This window comes from Sylvia atricapilla, chromosome 9 (genome assembly GCF_009819655.1).
Source record: "Sylvia atricapilla isolate bSylAtr1 chromosome 9, bSylAtr1.pri, whole genome shotgun sequence".
Taxonomy (NCBI): domain Eukaryota; kingdom Metazoa; phylum Chordata; class Aves; order Passeriformes; family Sylviidae; genus Sylvia; species Sylvia atricapilla.
The window spans coordinates 8267533-8288933 of record NC_089148.1 but is presented as its reverse complement, the minus strand read 5'-3'; the positions used below and the strand labels follow the sequence as shown (position 1 = coordinate 8288933).

The following is a 21401-nucleotide window of genomic DNA, read 5'->3' as shown; positions in this document are numbered from 1 at the left end:
GGAGAGCCATCAGCAGCTGAAACCCGAGCAAAGCTGGTGCAAAGTGAAGTGAAGCTGGGGAGGGCATTCCTGAGTGGAGATGTCACTCGATGCTCTGCTGCCATCAGGGCGGTTCTGGGTCTTCATGGGTCCCCACTTTGGGGTCCTGGGGTGCAGCAGATGCTGTGGGTGTGTTCTGGTCTGTCCACCCTGGGCATGGCCATCCTTGGTTGGAAACCCTGAAGAGCACAGAAGGTCAGGGAGCCAGATGTGAAGTCACCTATTCCGGCGTGTAACAACTTTCTCCTCCAGTGACATTTCAGTCACACTCCCGTGCAGCAGCTTCTTGTGCCTTCTGCAAAGACCCTCTCCTGCACCTGCTCCAGCCTCCTGCCAGCTCCCCTCAAACCAGCTGCTCCAGGTTAGCTCGTGGTGGTTGCATCCTGCCAGCACTGGGTTTATTCCTCATCCCACCCAGCTCATCTGCAAGAGTTTTGCAGGCAGTGGGGACAAGCTGGAGCACAGTTCCTGATGGTACAAGTCAGTCTGGCCTCATCCCCTGGGAGCTGCAATTTAAGCATGGCCAGGGCCCTGTTGAGCTGGTTCAAAGCATCACCAGCAGCTCCAGGTTGGGAGGGCTTAGCAGGTGTTTTGTGAGCCTCCACTCAAGCCCAGATGTGAAGCAAAGTATCCAGATAATGGTCCAGCTAGAAAAGCCAAGAGGCTCAAGATTGTCCTGGGGATCCACTGGCAGCACTTTGGCCTTGGGAACTTGTTGGCTGAGTTTGGGGAATTTTTCTGGTTCTCAGGTGCCCTGGTAATCCCCATTCTGTTGTTTCAGATGCCTACCTGAGTGCCAAGGCTTGCAAGAAGCTGAGGTTTCTGGCCCATTTAGCCGAACCTGGTCAGCTGCAGAGCTGCTGATCAGTCTCACTTTTCTTTGGGAGCTCTGAAAGCCATTGTAACCAAAATACCCAACAAGAATAACCCAAAGCAGAGCAGCAAGGTGCCTCCAGTGATGGCAGAAAGCAGGGAGGGGAGTGAGACATCCGTGCCGGGGAGGACACATCCACGCGGGGAGGGAGGCAGCCGTGTGGAGACACACACAGAGGAAGGAGGAGGTGAAATGGTGACAAAAGGCAGCAATGGGGGAGGTAAGGTGTGCCTGGGGGAGGAGATGCTGCCCTGTCCTCTGCAGCAGGAGACGTAAGTCAGCAAGAGTGCAAGGCTGGAAATACCAGTGCTGAGCTTCTGCAGAGCTTCCTTGGAGATGAGGATGGGTAAGTGTCTCTTGTTGAGCTGGAGTTCTTGTATGGAGGACATCTCAGGGCCTTTCAGCAGAAGGCCCATGTCTTCACAGACCCAGGGGTGCCTGCCAACACTGACCATCCCTTACCCTGTAGGGATGTAGCTAAAGGCTGAATATTGCATTTAAGGGTCTTTTTTTGACCCCAGGTAAGGGAAAAGTGTTGCCACATATGTCCTTTCCTGGAGCACAGAAACCTCTTCCCTGGATCAAAGCCATCATCACTTCTAACAAGGGCACGTAGCATTAGGATCAGGGGTAATGGGTTCAAACTGACAGAGGGCAGGTTTGATTACATGCTAGAATGAAATTGTTCCCTGTGAGGGTGGTGAGGCCCTGGCACAGGGTGCCCAGAGAAGTTGTGGCTGCCCCTGGATCCCTGGAAATGTTCAAGGCCTGGCTGGATGGAGCATAGAGCAACCTGGTCTAGTGGAAGAGGGGCAGAATGTGATGATCTTTAAAGTCCCTTTCAGCCCTGGCCATTCTAGGACTCTATGATTACAAGAATTTTAGCCACATTTGGAAATTGAATCCTGGGTGGACACAATATGGCTTGGGTGCTGATACACTGGCTCCCTGTCCTGGGTGTGTTGACATTCGTGGGCTCACAGATGTGCCACCAGGCAGAGGTCTGGCAGTCCCTGTGCTTGTACAGCATCTGCCCCAGCACTGAGCTCTGCTGCAACCCAAGAGCAGCTCTCCACAACCACTTTTCCACCCGAGTTGATGGGGAACAATACCTCGCTTCTGTACAGCCTCTGCCTTTGTTCCCGGCCTGCCGTGCTCCTCAGAAGCAAGAATAAAACCCATCTGCAGGAGCACTGGAAGGTGGGGGAGTGAAGCATTCAAGGTGCTGGCGAGACACAAGGAGCACATCTCTTTCTGGATGAAGCTGACCTCATTCAAAGCAATCTGATTGTGGGCTGAATGTAATCCCCGGCTCGCAGCCGATGGACAGGGAAACAGCATTGTGTGCCAACGGAGGAATGAGAAGGCGTGCTCTAATCCTGCAGTCAAGGTTTTATTATTATTATTTTTGTCCTTGCTGAAATCACTTCAGATTAGAAATTAAACTGCTTGTGCAGGAGAGCTGTAATTGCCTCGAGAGAAAATCCCAAGGCTTGTCACTGGCACCTGACACTCTTGACTCTGAATTTTAGCAGCAGTGATGTGACGGGGTGGAAAATCTCCTCTCCCTAGTTCTGAGGTCTTGCAAAGGGGATTTGGAGTTTTAGGGTTTGGGAGCAGGGTTCATGGTTCCTGAATCAAAGCCCACCACGGCTGGGTCTGTTGCCTGACTCACTCTGCAAGTGATGGTGTGCCAACAGGGCTGTGCTGCTGGGGGTTCATGTCCCGGAGGTGTCATGGCCGTGGGTGTCCCACTGAAAGGCACTGGCCTCCAAATCTTAGTGGCTCATCACTCGTCACCCTGTGCTGTCTACAGCAGCAGGGATGGAGGGGATGGGGCCACCAGCTCTCCAGCCTTCTGCTTGGCTCCAAGCTTCCACCTTATCTTCCAGCCCATTCTGCAAAGGTCCCCCTCCTGGAACAGTGAAACACAAGGGTGATAGGGCAGCTGGTGAAACCGGGGTTCCAGACTTGATGTCCTCCCTGGCAAAAGCCTCACAGAGAAAGGGTCGGGCTGCAGTTTGGTTTTCTTTTTGCAATTCAATAGCTGCGATGCAAATCCCTGAAACAGGACCAGGCAGGCGGTACCGAGCATAAAGGGATGTGGGGATGGCTGGAGTGCACTGAACCCCAAAATAACAGATGCAACACATCCCTGGCCTATTGGCAGGTTGGGGCTGGGACGAGAATCTGATGTTGCAGGGACCCCAAAATGAAGATCTCAGATCTGAGGCTGTTTTATCCTTGTCCTGGCTACCCTAGGAGTCATCCTGCCCTTGGACCTTTCTGCCTGTGGTTTGGGGGCTGAGCAGGGCATTTTGGGCTGTGAGCAGCAGTGGGGACACGATGCTGGTGTGATGCTCCTGGGTTTCTTTTGCAGGCCTTGGCCATACACCATCTTCCAGCGGGGCTTTGACTTGGTGCTGGGCGAGCAGCCCTCGGACAAGATTTTTCGGTAAGTGGTGAAGCCAGCATGCTCAGCACATTTTGGGGCTTAAATATAACCCAGGGCATATAGGCATGCAGTAGCCCAGCTAGCAGGGCTGAGCACAGCTGTCCTGTGCCACCTCCTGGGGACATGAGAGCATGGCTGGGAAGATCCCCCTGCAGCTGTCATGTGAGTGCTGGATACCCAGCAGTCAGTTCCTCCTCTTTGACTGTGGGGAGAGTGAGTTTTAGGCTTTGAAGGAAGGTATCTATGGAAAATGAAAATGCCTTTTTAAAAAAATTACTTAAGTTACATGCAATTTTTGGGAATCACTGGGTGTATTTGGAGGAGCCACCCCACTTTACCCTGCCCACACACCTTAGTTTGGGCTGGCATCCCTGCAGAATGAGCAGGCAGGCTTGAGGGCTCGGATTTGGGCAGAGACAGCCTTCCAGGCTCAGCGTTTCCCTCTGTGCCAGCCTTTGCTGCTCTCCCTGGCAGGTTCACCTACACCTTGGGGGAGGGCATGTGGCTGCCCCTGAGCAAGAGCTTCGTCATCCCACCAGCTGAGCTGGCCATCAACCCCTCAGCCAAGTGCAAGACTGACATGACAGTGATGGAGGATGCAGTGGAGGTCAGGTAGGTGCCACGGCAGGGTGAGGGAGTTCAGAAGGGCTTTTTCAGCAAATAGAGCTGGGATCCCCATCCCACGCTTTGCAGGTGGACATTAGTGCAACCATTAACCTGCCCCTCTTTCGTCCTGCAAAGCCGAGCCTTTGGCAGTATTCCTCCTCATCTCAGTAGCTCCTGCATCCTTCTAAAAGCTTGGCTGCCCTCCAGTTCACTGTGAGGCAGAGGAAAGCCTGAGCTCTGGAAAAACCCACGGAGCAGCCGTGGTCACGCACGCGTCCACAACATCTCATTGAAGCGGTGACACATCTCCTCTTCCCCCTCCTCGCAGGGAAGAGCTGATGACCTCATCCTCCTTCGACAGCCTGGAGGTCCTCCTGGACTCCTTCGGCCCTGTCCGTGACTGCTCCCGGGACAACGGGGGCTGCAGCAAGAACTTCCGCTGCATCTCAGACCGCAAGCTGGACTCCACGGGCTGCGTGGTGCGTGACCCCAGGGGCCTGCAGGCTCCCCTGCTCTGAGCAAGGAAGGGGAGGCCGGACAGGGAATCCTTCCTCCCTTACTGTCACTTGGGGGTGGATGTTTTGAGGTTGGTTTTGTAGCGGGATGATGTTTGTGGGCTGGCATCTCCTCTGTTGCTGCACGCTCACACATACACACGCACATGAGGCAGTAAGGGGCCATCTGTTTGTTTGGCGGTGTGGGAAGCTCCATATCTCTCACGTGTGTGTCACCACCACAGCTGCTCTGCCCCAGAACTGGGCGTCTGTGGGGCTGGGTGCAGTGTTGCCAGAGCTGAGCATTGGGGTGGAGAGGCTGTGAGTGTGGGGCAGAAAGGGCAGCACTGCTTTGTCAGTCACTGGAGCTGGGTTGCTGGAGAGTGGGGTTGATATCAGCACAATGCCTTGGTGGGGGATGGCTTGGAGGGCTCCCACCTCAGGGGATATGCTCCTGAGGGGTGCAGAGAGGCTGTGGTGCAGGAGGAATACCTGCAGCTGTGGATGGTGCTGTCCTTCCTGCAGCCCCTGAGCATTGCTCAGGCTGCAGTTTCCAGTGGAGAGCGAGGCTGGAGCCCTGCCCTCCAGCTCAGCCCCAGAGACAGATTTCTTCCCAGAGGTTTTCATCTCTTCCTTCCCCCACCCCCGCAGTGCCCGACGGGGCTGAGCCCCATGAAGGACGGCACAGGCTGCTACGACCGTCACGTCGGTGTGGACTGCTCTGATGGCTTCAATGGGGGCTGTGAGCAGCTCTGCCTGCAGCAGATGGTCCCCCTGCCCGAAGACCCCCTGCTCTACAACATCCTCATGTTCTGTGGGTGAGTGACCCATCACCTCCCTGGCCGCCTGGACACCCCCGGAGTGCTGCTGTCCATTGCTGCTGCCACCCTGAGCTCGTGGGGTCGGGATGGAGGGGCTCTCCTCTGTCCTCGTGGCTGTCCTCGGTGCTGAGGGGGCTGCAGCTGACAGTGGCCCTTGTGCTGGCTTCCCAGGTGCATCGAGGACTACAAGCTGGGCACGGATGGGCGCTCATGCCAGCTGATCTCGGAGTCGTGCCCCGAGGCCGGGGACTGCGGGGAGCCCCGCGAGCTGCCCATGAACCAGACGCTCTTTGGGGAGATCTTCTATGGCTACAACAACCACTCCAAGGAGGTGGCGCCGGGGCAGGTGCTCAAAGGGACATTCAGGTGAGTTGCAGACATGGGGAGGGGACCCCAGCAGGGTCAGACCTCACCGTCCTCTCCAAGAAGAAGGCATGGGAAAGAGCCTGGGGTGGGGCCGTAGCAGACTGCCTGGTCCATCCATGTCTGGCTTCACTTTGCAGAAGATGGAGGGGCTGGTGGGGAGGGTGCATCTGACACTTTCCACCAAGAGTAGACATCTTTTTAATCTGTGCCTGAAGGAAAGGAGAAGTGCCAGGTGTTTTTTTGGGATGGGTCACTTGCTGGCGGGGATGATCCCAGTCATTTCTGCTGTCCGCCCCACCAACCTTGCTCTTCTCTCTGCTATTAACTTCCAGGCAGAACAACTTTGCCCGGGGCCTGGAGCAGCAGCTGCCAGATGGGCTGGTGGTGGCCACAATGCCCTTGGAGAACCAGTGCCAAGAGGAGCTCTCTGACCCCACGCCCGACCCTGAGTTCCTCACTGGTGAGGGAGTCCAGCTGGATCCATGTCTCTCCCAGTGAGGCAGCTGCCAGCATGTCCAGCTTCAGCACCTTAACTTCCCACAGGACGTATCTATTGTGGGATAGAGCTGGTCTGGCATTAGCAGTCTGTGCTCAGCTGCACATACACGAGCCAGCAGCTGAGGGCTGGTTCCTTTTTTCAGTAAGAGGAAGGCATTAAAAATGAAGGAAAGGCAAAAGCTGTAAATTAATTGTGGAGTGTAAAAGCTCAAGCATCCATCAAATATTTGGGGCATTTGCAAAAGGATTTTTCTTTTTTGAAGGCAGAAAACGTTTTCCAGCTACCTTTGATTTCTTTGCTGATATAATGAAGCATTCAAAACCCAGTGCACCCAAACCAAAATGTTTTAGTTTGCCGTGCCAGAGCACCATGGGCCGTGAGTGACAGGTTATCATGGGTTCCTAGACAGCCTTCAAGGATTTGCCGTTTTTCCAAGTCGCCGGGGTACTCATAAATATCTTTCGTTTCCTTGGTGTTTGTTGCTCTTGGCTGAAATGACCCAGACATTGAGGAGCTACTACGCACAGGATGTGGCTAGTAAGGTGTTTCGGTCACATAGCAGACCTTGTGCATTCCCTTTGTCTGGCAGAGCTTTCAGGAGGATTTTAGGGAGCACCCATGGACTGTATCAAGGGTCTGGTGGATGCTAGTTGCCCTGATAGGATGCATGGCAATTAAGGTGTGTGTGCAGGCAGATTCAGCAGGGAGGAGGGTGCTGGTGGGTCTTGGGGGGCTGATCTTCCCCAAGAGAGATGGATGGGTGGGTCACTCCTGCTTCCCTGGGAATGCTCAATCCTACCTGGAGGTGCTGGAGGACACCTGCCTCCCAATGGGGCTGTCCTGCCTGTGACACGGTTACATGGATGTAAGGAAGGCACTGTCACCACAGCCCCAGCATCACAGCAGTGTCAGTGGGACTGGGACTTCACTGGCAATTATGCTGGGGAGGTAAAAGCCAGCAAATTATCCTATTCATTTCCCACTGCTCTGCTGGCTTTGTGGCTGATTAAGGGGAAAAAAAAAGGGGGGGGAAAAAAGGAAAAGAAGTAAAATATTCTCTGCTTGTCAGAAGCTTGGATATCGCTGAGAATACATGAGAGGCAGAGCTGCTGAGTAAGGAAGGGCTGTTTTTGCATAAACACTTTGCAGGGAAGAGCAAGGCTTTGAAGCTGTCGGCAGCAGCCAGCACTGAAGAGAGAGGCGCTGGAAGGCAAAGGATCTTATCCTGCTTATACTCTGCCTTCAGGTCTTGTTACAGAGTGGGGGATGCCCACTGTTATCCTCCTGAACTCCTGCTGGGTGCCTGTTAGCAGCAGAGTTTGCTGCTCCACTGCGGAGCAGAGGCGTGACGTGCTGGCTGTGCGGCGCTGGAGCTGCGAGGGAGGAGGTGGCCTGGCCCAGCATCCTGCTGTAGCACTCCAGGGATGCTCCAGCCACCAAACTCAGAGCCAGGAGCACCCTCCAGTTTCCTTGCTAGGCTTTTGTCTGAGACCTCTCTGGCCCTCTCTCATGGAAGCTGAGCTGCCGTGTGCCTTGGGTGCCCAGCCCACCAATTTCTGGCTTCTGTAACTCACAGCTAAATGGCTGAAGAACGGTATGTCTTTGAAGGAGAAGGACAAACCCCAGTGCTGGTCCTGTTCAGCCCCAGCATTGCCATAATGTCCTGAGGGAACATTAGCATCAGCAGGCGAGCGATTTCCCCGTCCATCTGTTGCCCACTCAGCTCAGTCCCAGCCCACGGGGACCCAGGGCCTCTTGGCCGGTCACACCTGGGCACGTGTGGCGTGACGGTGACCGTTCCCAGGCCTGCAAACAGCTCATTAAAAAGCACAGCTCTCGTTAGTGACATAATTAGCACACCTGGGCATGCCTTGGGAGTGGGCACTGGGAAGGAAGCAGGAGGGGATGCAGGAGGACGCTCATTATCTTCCAGCGCAGAGGCCCGGGTGGCAGGATGAAACAAGCTATTTGTTTTCCTTCAAAGCTGTCATTTTAATTGCTGGGCACCACCTGACCCCCAGCTCTGAATGCCTCCCTGGGGGGATGTGGTGCGTACAGAATCCTTTTCCCTGGCTTCCTCCCACCTTGCTGGCTGTGTTGCCCAAGGCAGGAAGGGCTGCAGCCATCCCCGTGGTGAGGTATTGCTCAGCAGTGCCACTGTGTCCTTTCTCTGGCAGGGATGGTGAACTTCAGCGAGGTGTCTGGGTACCCCCTCCTGCAGCACTGGAAGGTGCAGTCTGTCATGTACCATGTCCGGCTCAACCAGATGACCATCTCCCAGTGTAAGTGTGCAGGGACTGGGGGAATAAGGGGAGGAAGGATGGCAAGAGGTGACACAGCCTGCTGGCAGGGCTCAAAGGCTGATTGCCCATTGCGAGTGCGTAGGGAGGTAGCAAGGGCTTGTTGGACTCTGGGAACTGAGCATCTCCTCTATCTCCTTCCCAGCCTTCAGCAATGCACTCCACTCTCTGGATGGAGCCACCTCCCGTGGAGATTTTGTGGCACTGCTGGACCAGTTTGGCAACCACTACATCCAAGAGGCAGTTTATGGCTTTGAGGAGTCCTGCTCCATCTGGTATCCCAACAGGCAGGTCCAGCGGCAGCTCTGGCTGGAGTATGAGGACATCAGCAAAGGTAGGAGCTTTTCCTTGGGAAATAGTCATGGCCACCCCATGGCAGTGGGGTTTGCTTTTGCCATAGCAAGAAAGGTGCCCAGCCTGTGTCAGGACTGCATTCCACATCATCGTCCCACACTCTGCTCTCGCACCCTCTGAAGCCAGCCAAAGGATTCCCATAGATTGCAGTAGGCATTGGTCCAGGCCAGAAAGAAAGATACCCACAGCCCCAGCGAGATAAAAGACAAGTGCACCAATCTCACCAAGACATCCTGCCTCATTCTGGACTTAACTGTTGTCTTTAATCTTATTCTTTCCTTCCTTTTGTCTCTGCCATATCTACTCTCTTCCGCTTGCATCCCGCAGCCAGACTTTTCTCCCTCCAATGTATTTCCTTCTCCTGGACTGCCAGCACTGTGCTTTTAATGCCTAGGAACCAGCTGGGAGCTGGGAAGTTCATCATGGTGCAGAGGGCATCTGGCTCTGCTGCATCCCCTCCAGTGCCCTGGCTGCAGTGAGCTGTGATGGATCCCAGTGGAAGAGGTGGTGCCTGCTTTGGATGGCAGCTTTACAAAAGCTGGGGCAGCCTAACTCCTGCCTGTTGCCGTCTGTCCTCAGGACTGTGGCAACTTGGTCTAGTGGAATGTGCCTTGCGCGTGGCAGGAGACTGGAATGAAATGGGTCTGTATTGTCCCTCCCATTCCAAGCTATTCTCAGATTCTGTTATTCCACGATCTCTTGTGCTGGCCTCAGCAAAGCCGCCTGCAGGCGTTCTCCTGCCTGTTCTGGGGATGGTGGGTTGCAGCATCCAGGCTTGGGCAGCAAACAAGAGCCAGCTCCCAAGCCTGGGCACGGGGAACGCTGAGCAGAGCTGCTGCTTTATAGATGACCTTGGTTTGCTGCTCCTGCCCAGGAATTCCCAGGTGCAGGCAGTGTGAGCTTAGAGCTCACAGACACATCATTTCCATCCTCAGGCTTCATAATTCTCAGTATTGGCACCAGCCTATGATCCTGCTCATGCTATGTCCCAGCCACACAGACATCTGTTATCTCCTCGGGGCTCTTGTGTGGGAAGGGTTTCTTTCAAAGCCTGAGTCTGGATCCTGTGGGCTCAAGTCTCCTGGAGCCTGGACTTCTTCACAAGCACACCTGGAAAAGTACAGACCGGGTGCTGTTTGGCTGTAGGCTGTCTCCAGACGTAGCACCTCTTGATTGCAAGTACTTCTTTTTTTCTACTGCAATTTCCTCCTCTTTGATTCTCGTTCTTGGAGGCTTTTCAGGTCTGGCAGCCTTTTTCCACCCACAGTATCACATTTAGGTTTCACTCTGGCACCTGCCACTTTCCTTCCTTTGCTTTTTGTTTGCAAACGTCAGGGGCTGGATATCGACTGAGAAATTGCAAGAGACAAATCATTTCCTGGCTCCTCTGCTTTTCCTCAGTGCCTGCTAAGCTGCAATTCACAGCCAGCCTAAAGTGATCTATCTCCAGCTTCCTGGGGGAGCAGAGCAACACTTTTGGATCCCAGGTTTTGTTTTAGCAGCCTTGATTTCTCTGCAGGAGTCTCAAGGATGGGCTAGTGCTGGCCCATTTCTCCACAAATCCTTGATATAGGGAGATTTCCCTATTGAGTCGTGGATGTGGTCTATGGTGGCTCCCCACAGCAGCCAGCCTGGACCAAGTCACCACTGACAGTGGCCCGAGCCTGCCCTGGGGGTGAGGCTTTGCCTTCTGGTCCTTCAGCTTCCTCCAGCCCCACCAACCATCTTCAATGGTTGCTCTAGGCTCCTCTTTCTTCTGTATAAATCCAGGGACATCCTTTGGCAGGGATTTTTTGAGAAAAGCACTGTTTCCCTTCATGGCAAAGATCACCATGGCAGGCTGATGCCACCCAGGGCACAGCAGTGATGGGCAGAGTTTACCTTTTTGACTTCTGTGCAAGGACTGTTCCTCTTGTGTCAAAATATTTCCTGTTATGTAGGGCCAGGAGGCCTTTTGCAGGAGAGTGGTTTGGCAGGGGAATTTGGTGGGGATTCGGGGTGAACTGAAGGTGCTCAGGCAGGTCCTTCAGGAGTCTCCAGCCACATGGAGGAGGCTCCCTCTCGTGGGGACCTGCTGTAAGGGTGCTCTGTTCCGGTCCAGGTGTAGGGATGGGGCTGGGGAAACTGAGGCACTGGGAGACCGGAGGACCTGCAACCATAGAGGCCAGGGTGGGCTTTTCAGTCCCGATTCCTCCTCTAAAGACCAGTAAGTATTTAATCCCTACAGTGCAAACAGCTCTTAAGGATACAGGGGCCTCTTCAGAAGCGCTGTCTCTCTCCTGGGTGGAAGGCAGAGCTCTAGCCCCCTCATATTCTATTACCAATGACTTGGAGCCCACTCTGGTGTCACTTTTTTCTCCCTTCCCCAGGCAACTCGCCCTCAGATGAGTCCGAGGAGCGGGAGCGGGACCCCAAGGTGCTGACATTCCCCGAGTACATCGCCAGCCTCTCCGAGTCCGGCACCAAGCGCGTGGCGGCCGGCGTGCGGATGGAGTGCCAGAGCCGCGGGCGCTGCCCCTCCTCCTGCCCGCTCTGCCACGTCCCCTCCAGCCCCGACGTGCCAGCAGAGCCCATCCTGCTGGAGGTCACCAAAGCAGCACCCCTCTACGAGCTGGTCACCAACAACCAGACCCAGAGGGTGAGGAGCTGCATGCTGGGGGTGATGGAGTGGGCAGCAGGGGTGGCAGGACGGCATTGTGGCTGTCTTCGGAAGCAGCTTGGCCAGATAGCATCATGTCCAGTCATGGCAGCCCTTGCCAATTGGCCAGCTCTGCTCTTCAGGGTGGAGGGACTGTGCTGAACCCACCAGGGGGTGGATGGACACTGTGCTGAACCCACCAGGGGGTGGACGGACACTGTGCTGAACCCACCAGGCAGTGGATGGACACTCTGTTGAACCCACCAGGGGATTGATGAACAAATGGTGGCGGGATGCGAGCTCACCTGCCTGGTGCTCAACCCCTTCTCCTGTCTCCCAGCTCCTGCAGGAGGCCACCATGAGCTTGCTGTGGTGCTCGGGCAGTGGGGATGTCATCGAGGACTGGTGCCGCTGTGACTCGAGTGCCTTTGGGGCTGATGGGCTGCCCACCTGTGCACCTCTCCCCCACCCAATGTAGGTGCCCAGCCTGGCTTTTTGGTGTGATGGGTCTGTGGAGAGGTGGTGATGGCCAGCAGTATGGTGGGGCTGTGTGCCTTTATAGGACAGGTTTGCAAACTGATCGGTGACCTGGAAATGGGGCAGAGAGTACAGGGTTGCAGTGTCTTTTCTAAGTTCAGCTGAGGACTGTGGAGCTGGTTGTGGATCCATCCTGGAAAAGCAGCCCTAGGGAATGAGTCCTTTGGACCAACATGCCCAGAGCCAGGAGGGGAAAGGGAGGGAGACTCATTACTCTCCTGAAATTGCTGTCTCCTGTGAGTTAATGGCTTTGAAACCCTTTTGGTGTGAGACTAATGCAAAAATTGTCCCCCAGCCTGCGTCTCTCCACTGTACACGAGCCCAGCAGCACACTGGTGGTACTGGAGTGGGACCACTCGGAGCCCCCCATTGGGGTGCAGATCGTGGACTACCTCCTCCGTCAAGAGAAAGTCACTGACAGGATGGACCACTCCAAGGTGGAGACAGGTGAGTGGGGACTCCACTGGTTCTCTAGGAGAGTGGGATGGAGATGTTAGCAGAGAGCCTCTGTCTTTGTCTTTCCAAGGGGGTGCTGCAACAAATCAAATATCTTGTGGAAGAGAGAGCAGCCCTTCTCCTGCCCACCATGCTGCAAAAAGGGGCAGCTCCATACCGTAGGGATGAACTTTTCTGGAATAGCCATGGCTCCAACTTTATACCAACTTCATGTGTTAGCTTTGGTCCCCCTTTTCACCAAGCAATGTGGCAGCAGGCACAGACTCTCCACAGCCCCAGGGACACCTGTGTCATCAACCAGTGGCACATCCTCCCCTCTCTCCCTAGAGACGGTGCTGAGCTTCGTGGATGACATCATCTCTGGTGCCAAGTCACCCTGTGCCATGCCAGCCCAAGTGCCTGACAGACTCTCCTCCACCATCTCCCTCATCATCCGCTGCCTGGAGCCCGACACCACCTACATGTGAGTGCCCTGCCTATGGCTCTGCTGACATCCTGACTGTGGTCATCCTCTTTGGTGCTGCCTGTATTTCTGTGTGCTCTTGGGAGCCCAGAGCTTTGTTTTTAACCCTTCTCATCCAGGTTCACGCTCTGGGGAGTCGACAACACAGGAAGACGTTCCAGGTCAAGCGATGTGACAGTCAAGACACCCTGCCCTGTGGTAGATGATGTGAAAGCTCAAGGTGAGACACAAGGAGCTGCTGGACTGTGATGCTGGGGCAAGAGGGAGTTCTCCCTTCCAGTATGTTCCTGTACATGTCTTGTGTCCTGGCTGTAACACCTCCTTCACCCACAGTAGCCCAGGACCTGCCACATGGTGTGGAGGGCTGAGATGGGAGGCTGCAGGGGGCAAACGTCCTCTCTGAAAACAAAAGTGCATAAATGGTGTTTCACTAATGTTACCTGATGGTGCCACCCATTTCTTTTCTTAATTAGACCAAACTGTGGGAAGCTAACCTGAACTGAGTTGAGGGAATGCCATCTAAGCTGTTGCTTCTCCACTGGGACCTTGTCCTGACATGATGTAAATCATAACTCCATGGACAAATCTTGGTTCTGGTCCTGGTTTCCCTAGAACTGAGCTTTAGCCCTGACGGGCTTTATTAATGACTCTCCTTGCACCCCACTGAACACCCCCTGTCCTTCTGCCCAGAAATAGCAGACAAGATCTACAACCTCTTCAACGGCTACACGAGCGGCAAGGAGCAGCAGACAGCCTACAACACTCTGCTGGACCTGGGCTCCCCCAGCCTCCACCGGGTCCTTTACCACTACAACCAGCACTACGAGAGCTTTGGGGAGTTCACCTGGCGCTGTGAAGATGAGCTGGGGCCCAGGTAGGCTTGGGGCCTGAGTTGGCTCAGCAGGCTGGCCTGCCCACCAGCAGGCTTGTCCCTCATGGATAGTGGTCACCAGGAAGGCATCTCTTCAGCAAATCTCATGATGTGATGATGGATGGTGGAGTGTCACAGTGGGGTTTCTATTTTGCTGGATGCTGTGCGTGTGCAAGGACCATTAACATTGATAGGACAGAGTGGAAAGTGGTTGACTGTTGTCAACCCAGCGTTGTTGTCCATCTCATCAGCCCTATACTGTCTCTAGAGATTGGCCTAACATGTTCATGCTGTGCGGAATGGCAAAGGGATGGGATTCTCTTTTTTCCTTCGTAGTTGATGCCACAGGCAAAAAGGCAGAAAGTCTTGGGAAAATAAAGCACCTTTGAGGGATGGAGATCGGGTTCTGCTTTCTGCCTTTTCCTGGGCTTTGGCTTGAGCTGAGTGCACCTCTGTTTGCTGAACTCTGTCAGCTTGTGATCCCCAGCAGGCAGAGGACTGACTTCAGGTCTGAATTATACATTTCCTCACTTCTGATCCACAAAAATGTGGTTGTCTGGGGGTGACACTAGTGTTTTTGGTGCCCAGGCAGTGCTGAGCTGCCACAGCAGGTTTTGGAGGAGGTTGTCCTGAGCTCTTCCTGTCGAAAATAGTCTCTTTGTGCCTGAGTAAGCAACATGTCTTCTCTTCAGGCTTCTCCAGGTCACTGAAGCCCATCCAGCTGCCTGAGAATGTCCCAGGCTTGTGGAGATAGCCAGATGTTCCCTTCTCCCCATGTCCTTCAGCATCTGCTTTAGTCTGCGTGGTTTCCCAGTAACATAGATGTTTCCAGTCAGTTTAGCAAGCTGGGCTGAGGATTGCATGGGCTGCAGTGGTGTTTCATAGCATCTGGCCTCCAAAGAACCAGAGCTGTGATCTCATCTGGAAATCAGGTTTACTTTCAAATGTACCTCAACAAGAGCTCCTGTGTATGAAATTCATGGCCTCCAGCTTTCACTGTGCCCCACACCTCCTCCTGCTGGTCTCACCACTGTCTGTCTTCTCCAGGTCATCACTTGTGTGCTTCTAGCAGAGGATAGGTGATTCTCTGTGTGTATTCTCTGTCCTCCAAACCTCTGCTAGACAGCCAGAGAGACTCAGCAAATAGCTTGTGCCCATCTTGCACTTAGCACCTTGGACTTGTCTCCTGGTACCACTTTGGTGGGAAACTCTGAGGAGGCCCTCCATACCCTGCAGTGGAGGTGGAGTCTCTTCTCTTTCCCCTTTTCCCATTAATGTCCTAAGAAATGTGAGCTCTTTGAGGCGCAACCTGAAAGCTCAGCAGCAACACTGCAGTACATGGAGTCTTTTTAGGGCGGAGGCTCCTAGCAGCTCCTTAGCCCAGGGTTGCCACATTCCTCCCGACACCGAGTGGGATCAGCAGGCTCGGACTTTAGTCTCACCTTTGCCTCCATCCCAGCTGTGGTGATGCCGCTCTGTCTCCATTTCCAGATGTGAAATCCAGCCCTGGTTTGCACAGGCCATCTGACATCTGTTGTGGTGATTTGCATGAGGAGCACATAAAATTCCTTACGTGTCAGACTGGAGTCGTCACAGAGCTGCTGCCATCACCGGGGCTGAGTGGTGCCACTGCTGCTCTCTGCCCCAGGGAGGAGACTGAGGACCAGCTGGAGCATGGGGTGGAAGCTGCCTCCTCGAGCCCCACGAGGCAGAGGTGCATTGCCATGGAGCAGCCAGAAATGCCACTGAATTACCCGAATGGTACCATTTTCTGTGTGAACCTATGAGCCAGAGGGTTAATTGCACCCTCTGGAAATGCTGGAGCGCTTAGGATAGGATGACGCAAGTTGCTGATGAAGTGTTTGCAGCTCGCACTACTTGGAAAGAGGCATTTAGGCAGCTGCAGCGGGTTCTGGTGATGACAAATCTTGGAAAGCAGACCTCCTGTTTGATCGTCTGCGAGGGCGAAGCACCCAGACTGGTGGTGACAGGACAAATCACTTGCAGATGACATTATTTAGCCAGCAGACAGCGTTTGTTTGACTGTTACTGATGCTCCTTTGAAGTCGTGGATGTGGACCCATGCGACTAACTCTACCATGTCCCTCCTCCTCCACACGTCCAGGGCACCTCCTACTCTGCTCATTTGTGGTACACCCAGCTCCCTTCTTGGCAGTGCTGGCTGCTGGACTGAAGAAGCATAACTTGTCGTGAGTACCCAGATAACTTGTCTGAGGCTACGAAAGCAAGTCACTCCCTCATGGTCCAGGAAGAGATGCAGAGGGTCCTGGTCTTTGCATAAGGAAAGAAAAAAGCAAGCAGTAAGTGGAAGCAAAGCCGAGTGAAGTCTGGTGGTGCCTATGGGCTTTGAGCCAAAATCCATGGGATCATGTCAGGCATTCCTGTGAGAGTACCTGTAATGCTGAAGGAAGAGAGGCACTCGTGGCACTTTGCTTAGGTGTCAGATGCAGAGACCAAGACAAGTGAGAGCTTGGCTGTTTTCTCATGGCTGGCCAGCTTGGGTGGCTGTCTCCAGAGCCAACACCATGCTAACCACCTTTGCCTCTCTGGCATGCCCTGGGCATGAGCTCTGGGTGGCAGGTGTCATGTGGCTGCAGATCTGGACAACCCTTCAGCTCCAGACTGGGCTTGGAGCTGCACTCACATCCAAGGTTTTCTCTCCAGGAAAGCCAAGGTTGGCTCAGACTGGACTTGGGGTAAATTAATTCCTCTTCAAGCAGCTCTCCCGTCGTGTGCCTGGCCTAGAGGGAGGTTTGGAGAGGCAGTGGATGTTCTTTCATGGTTGGTACACACATCCTGGAGCTGTCAAACCAGCCCACACTGCTTATCCTAAGTAAATATCTCCAGTAAGAATGTGATTTTTTCCTTCAGAATCATGATTTGTGACTGCTCCTGTTCTGGGCTGAGCAGATGCTGAGTTGAAGCTAGTGAGGGAATGTATCTTTTTTTCCCTGACTATTCTAACCCACCAACTGGCCTTGCAGCTGGGCAGGAAACTTATCCCAGCTCATCAGTTGCTTAAACTTCTGTCTGGGTTTCCAGGCACATGAGATACCTTCAAGATACTTAATTTCAATCCATTGCCTCCACAGTGGCCACGTTCCCTGGAGATCATCCAAAGTGTGAGACAAATTTAAAATGAACACAATGTGTTTTATCTGTACAAACTGATTTTCTTGGTAAAAACATGAGAAGCACAATTTTATGAGGACAAATTTGAAAAGAACACAACTTAGATCATGTTTGGCCATGATCATCTGCGCTCTTACAATACCTCATCCAATACAAGAGGCTGGTAATTTAGCATTTCCTCACTACCAGGACAAGCCTGCACTGAGGCTATGATGCTCTGGGTGTGCTGTATGTCTGTTGCAGAAGATGGATTCATTCCTGACCTCCTCTTCATCTGACCTTCTCTTAAGGCTTCCTTGGCTGGGTTGTGGCTCTTCACAAGCTACTGCTGCAGTGACTTGCCTTTTGTCACCTTGTTCTCCACAACTGGAAGATGCAAAACGCACATGCAAAGAACCAGGGAGCTCTGCCACATCCCCTGCTCTCTCAGTTGTGTTTTGATATATGCCCCAGTATATCCCTTCTGGTTTGCACGATGTCCTGTAGGACACATTTCCTAAGCTGTTACTAAATATTGTATTGAGCCATGTAGAAGGAGTGTCAATCACTGGACTTATGTCCTGTGATATTGCATCCTGTGTGGATCATGATTTTTATCTCACCTTCAGCCTTCCATACAGACCCTCACAAGCTGGACATGACATTCTGGTTTGGGTTTTTGGGGTATTTTTTCTTTCTTAAATCTCCCTCCTGCTCAGTGGTATCCCTGCATGCTGCTCCCAATACTGTGCATTCTGGCACTGGAGAAGTCGAAGATGCCCCATTCCTGGAAATGTTCAAGGCCAGGTGGGGACATGGAGCAACCTGATCAAGTAGAAGGTGTCCCTGCCATGGGACAGGGGAGTGGAACAAAAGGATCTTTAAGGTCCCTTCCAACCAAACCATACCATGATTCTGAGATTCCTACATCAAGCCATGAGTGACCAGCATATTTCCTGAATATGCAGCACATACACTTACTTAATGGAGAGGACACACATGGTGACACTGTTCTGGGCTGGCCATATAGGTCTTGCCTGACACTTGTTAGCATTTATCCCCACTGCCTACAGTTCTATTGGCTCCCTGTTTCTTTGGGATATCCTGTTATGTTTGAGGTCCAGTAGCTGCAACAGTGACAGGTGGTGCCATATTGGTGATGCCCACCCAAAGGGGTGCTGGGGGTTTCACAGCTACACCTGTGACTGTCTCCTTAATAAACTCTCAGAAAACCTGGGCTTGTTGTATGAGTGATACAGGGTGGAGGAAGAAAAGGGGACAGGACAGGGAAGTGTGAGTCCCAAGACCAGTGCAGCAGGTCCAGCAGTGCCATGGTGATATGGGCATGTCTGTCCCGGGTAGGGGCTGCTCTCACGTGGATTCAGCTTGCGGTGCTGCCTTGGGGTGATGTGTCCCCACAGCCCCACCATCCCTCCTTGTCCTGGCAGCATCAGGCTCCACACAGCTGCCCTTGCATTATCTCTTCTCCCTCAAGGAGCTCCCACGGTGTCCTTAACTGTCTTTACTTTTCTCTCCTCATACATTCCTCCCGCCCTTCCCGCCATCCTCTCCATGGTGTCTCCATCACTCCCGCCACCCCTCGCTGTCCATCGCCCCCCGGCATCTCCCCTTGCCCGCCCTCGCTGCAGGAAGGCTGGCCTCATCCTCTCGCAGCTGGGGGACCTCAGCAGCTGGTGCAATGGCCTCCTGCAGGAGCCCAAGATCAGCCTCCAGCGCTCATCCCTCAAGTACCTGGCCTGCCGCTACAGCGAGATCAAGCCCTATGGGCTCAACTGGTCGGAGCTCAGCCGGGACCTCAGGAAGACGTGCGAGGAGCAGACGCTGAGTGTCCTTTACAATGACTATGGTGACAAGGACTACTGAGGGTTCTGGGCGCCTGCTCTCAGGCTGGCCTTCCCGTGGGCGTTTCTGAGGGTTTTACACGTGGACCCGTGGAGGGGAAGGGTGTCGCTGATGTTTCTGGAGGCAAGAATTTGGACTGGGGAGCAAAACTGGCTGCTCTGTGCAGGACTGACTCAGTATTAGTTTCTTCTTCAACTTGGCCAAAAGCCTTTCTAGTTAGAAGTCTTGTGGGACCCAGTTTTCTTGGTTTTGTTTTGTTCATTTGCCAAGAGGTTCCTCAGCAGTGGTGGAGAAGGCAGGTTGAGAGGGCACAGCCCTCTTCTCCTGCCCCATCCCTGCCCTGGCTGTGGGGACTGTCTCCAAAAGTGGGGGACATCAGTCATGGGAGAAACATGGTGACACAGCCAGGATGGGAGAGCAGGTGATGCAGGCAAAAATGGAGGCAGGGCATGCAGGTCAGGTTGAGATGCTTATGGTTATGGCTGAGCTAATCAGCCACTGGATGGCCAGCAGGGTTGGGATGGGGTTTTTTGTCATTGTAAAGCATGAGGTCTGGGTGAGACCTGAGTAGCAATGGTGCCGTTGATGGGCAGAGCTGGCATGGTTTCATCAGCTGGGGTGAAGAAGAGGGGCATTGTTACCCCCATCTCCTCAGGTTCTTCTGCCATGGCCAAAACCCACATGTGCTCCAAGATGCAGAGTCCTCCAGAACAAAAGCAGCTTGGCCTCAGGACCAATGGTCAGCTGGACATCATGAGCTTTCCTCTTGAGGGACCACATTTCTAGGAAGTCAACTTTAAAATATACTATCTTTAATACTTTAATACTATCTTTTTACCCACCGTCATAAAAACTTAGAAGCAACATCAAGCTGCTGCTGAGGAGAACCCAGCTAGGAGAGCAGCCAGCAGATGGCACAGACAAGATGTTCTGCACCAGACACTTGTAGCTGTGGTATAGCCCAGGCTCTGCGTGGTGAGGGGAGAGGGATGCAAGGTACCCCAATGCTGTGGCACAGGATGGTCCTGAAGGTTCTGGTCCCAGAGAGGGCATGGAGAACAGGCTTCTGGGGATGTTACTTGCACGTGTTCGAGCTCATATTTCCCTCTTCCTCTGGTAACTTTTTTTTTAAAGCCAGGTAGCTGAGGTTGTACTGGGACACTGGGTTTGGTCCGAGCAAATGCGTCTCCAAATCCCTGTCACTGCTGATGATGTTTCTGCTGAGGCAGAAAGCAGGTTCCTTTTAGCTCCAGCTTCCTGCCTGGTTTGCAAAGGAGGGAGCTCTGGACTTGCCAGCTCTGCACCTTTGGTCTGGACAAGACCGGATCCCTAAAGTGGGATTTTTATGATGCCTCCAGAGAGAAATTTCCTTTTCATTTTTTTCAGTCTTGGCAGGAAGAGTCTTCAGCCTGTCTCATATGATTTTCTGCCTCATTCCTCCTCCTACCTGCCAAGGACATGGCTTGAATATTTGCGTGGTGCTGAGAGGGAAGTGGCTGTCCTCTGCACCCCATCACTGCCAACAGGGCTGCATTGCTGTATTTCCTCAACAGCAGTTCAGTATCTTCCTGCAGGACCACATAGTGCTCATGGGCAGACATCTCTCCAGGGGCAGCTGGCCTGGACTGGGGAGCTGCTGGGAGCAGCCACCAGCAGTCAGTGTGACCCGGGCATCCCTGTGTCATTGCTATGATGAGTGTGTCTAGCAGGGGTCATCAGACAAACATCTGCTCTGTGCAAGAAGGAGGTCTCCTGGATCCTTTTGGCTTTTTTCTTATGTGTTTGTCCTTATATTTTGATGTGCCTGATGCTGCCAAGGGCTTAGGGCTCAGAGCGAGGCCAGTGCCACCTCCATGCACAGGTATATATCGGCAGGTGATCTGTACTGAGTCATCACTCCTTTTCCTTTCAGCTGGCGAGACTCTTGGCCAAGACGCTTCTGTTTATCCTTTTCCTTATCCCAGCAGATGTTGAGACAACTTTCAACTTCCAGCCAGGCAGCCATCCAGCCATGGGCAAAGGGCACCTCTGCTCAACGCCTCAAAGGGATGTTTGAACGAAGGCTGCTCTGGCCCAGACACCATTTGGTTTCTCGCCAAGTAATACCGTGTACATGGCCTTTATGTGAAATGCAGACTGTTTTCCTTTGGGTAGCAGACTCCTCTTTTTTATTGCTTACTAGGTGCAGCAGCAAAGACAGGAGCAGTGCTGTCTGCCAGCCATTGGCTGTGGCGCTGCCAGGAAAACCCTGGACACCCCATGCATTCATACCTGCCTAGGTTACTATTTCATCTGGCCCCGAGATTTATGCAGAGGCTCTGCAGATATTTCTGTTCTGCTTCTGTGCTGACACTTCAAAGCCTTTGCATGGGCAACCAAAGCCCTGCAGCATCACCAGCCAGTTGGGCCAGACTCTGCTCCCTGGGCCCCGGCTTCCCCATGGGCTGGGATTTGGAGGGTGAGGGGAAAGCCATCCCTCCAAAGTCATTTGGCAGCACCCATGCACAGCTGAATGGGGCTCAGCATCCTCACCCTGTGAGACTCTTCAGGCTGCTGGCAGGGCTGTGCTCTGCTGATTTGCCTGTCATGGTGCCCCTGCAGCTGCTGTGCTGGCAGGACCTGCCAGTGTGGCA

At 53.5% G+C, this 21401-nt stretch overlaps 1 protein-coding gene across 1 annotated transcript in view; it reads left to right on the top strand.

Annotated features, from left to right (window-relative positions):
• ASTN1 (astrotactin 1) overlaps positions 1 to 19563 on the top strand; it is a 54874-nt gene extending 35311 nt beyond the window's left edge. Inside the window, exons 9-23 of the mRNA XM_066324713.1 lie at positions 3294 to 3368; positions 3843 to 3980; positions 4303 to 4453; positions 5120 to 5286; positions 5461 to 5655; positions 5988 to 6115; positions 8332 to 8436; positions 8600 to 8788; positions 11178 to 11446; positions 11787 to 11920; positions 12279 to 12430; positions 12767 to 12902; positions 13022 to 13122; positions 13593 to 13776; positions 18555 to 19563. Of these exons, the coding sequence (XP_066180810.1) occupies positions 3294 to 3368; positions 3843 to 3980; positions 4303 to 4453; positions 5120 to 5286; positions 5461 to 5655; positions 5988 to 6115; positions 8332 to 8436; positions 8600 to 8788; positions 11178 to 11446; positions 11787 to 11920; positions 12279 to 12430; positions 12767 to 12902; positions 13022 to 13122; positions 13593 to 13776; positions 18555 to 18789 (2359 nt within the window). The 3' untranslated portion in view covers positions 18790 to 19563. The remainder of the gene's footprint in view (positions 1 to 3293; positions 3369 to 3842; positions 3981 to 4302; positions 4454 to 5119; positions 5287 to 5460; positions 5656 to 5987; positions 6116 to 8331; positions 8437 to 8599; positions 8789 to 11177; positions 11447 to 11786; positions 11921 to 12278; positions 12431 to 12766; positions 12903 to 13021; positions 13123 to 13592; positions 13777 to 18554) is intronic.
• Positions 19564 to 21401: the final 1838 nt, after the last annotated feature.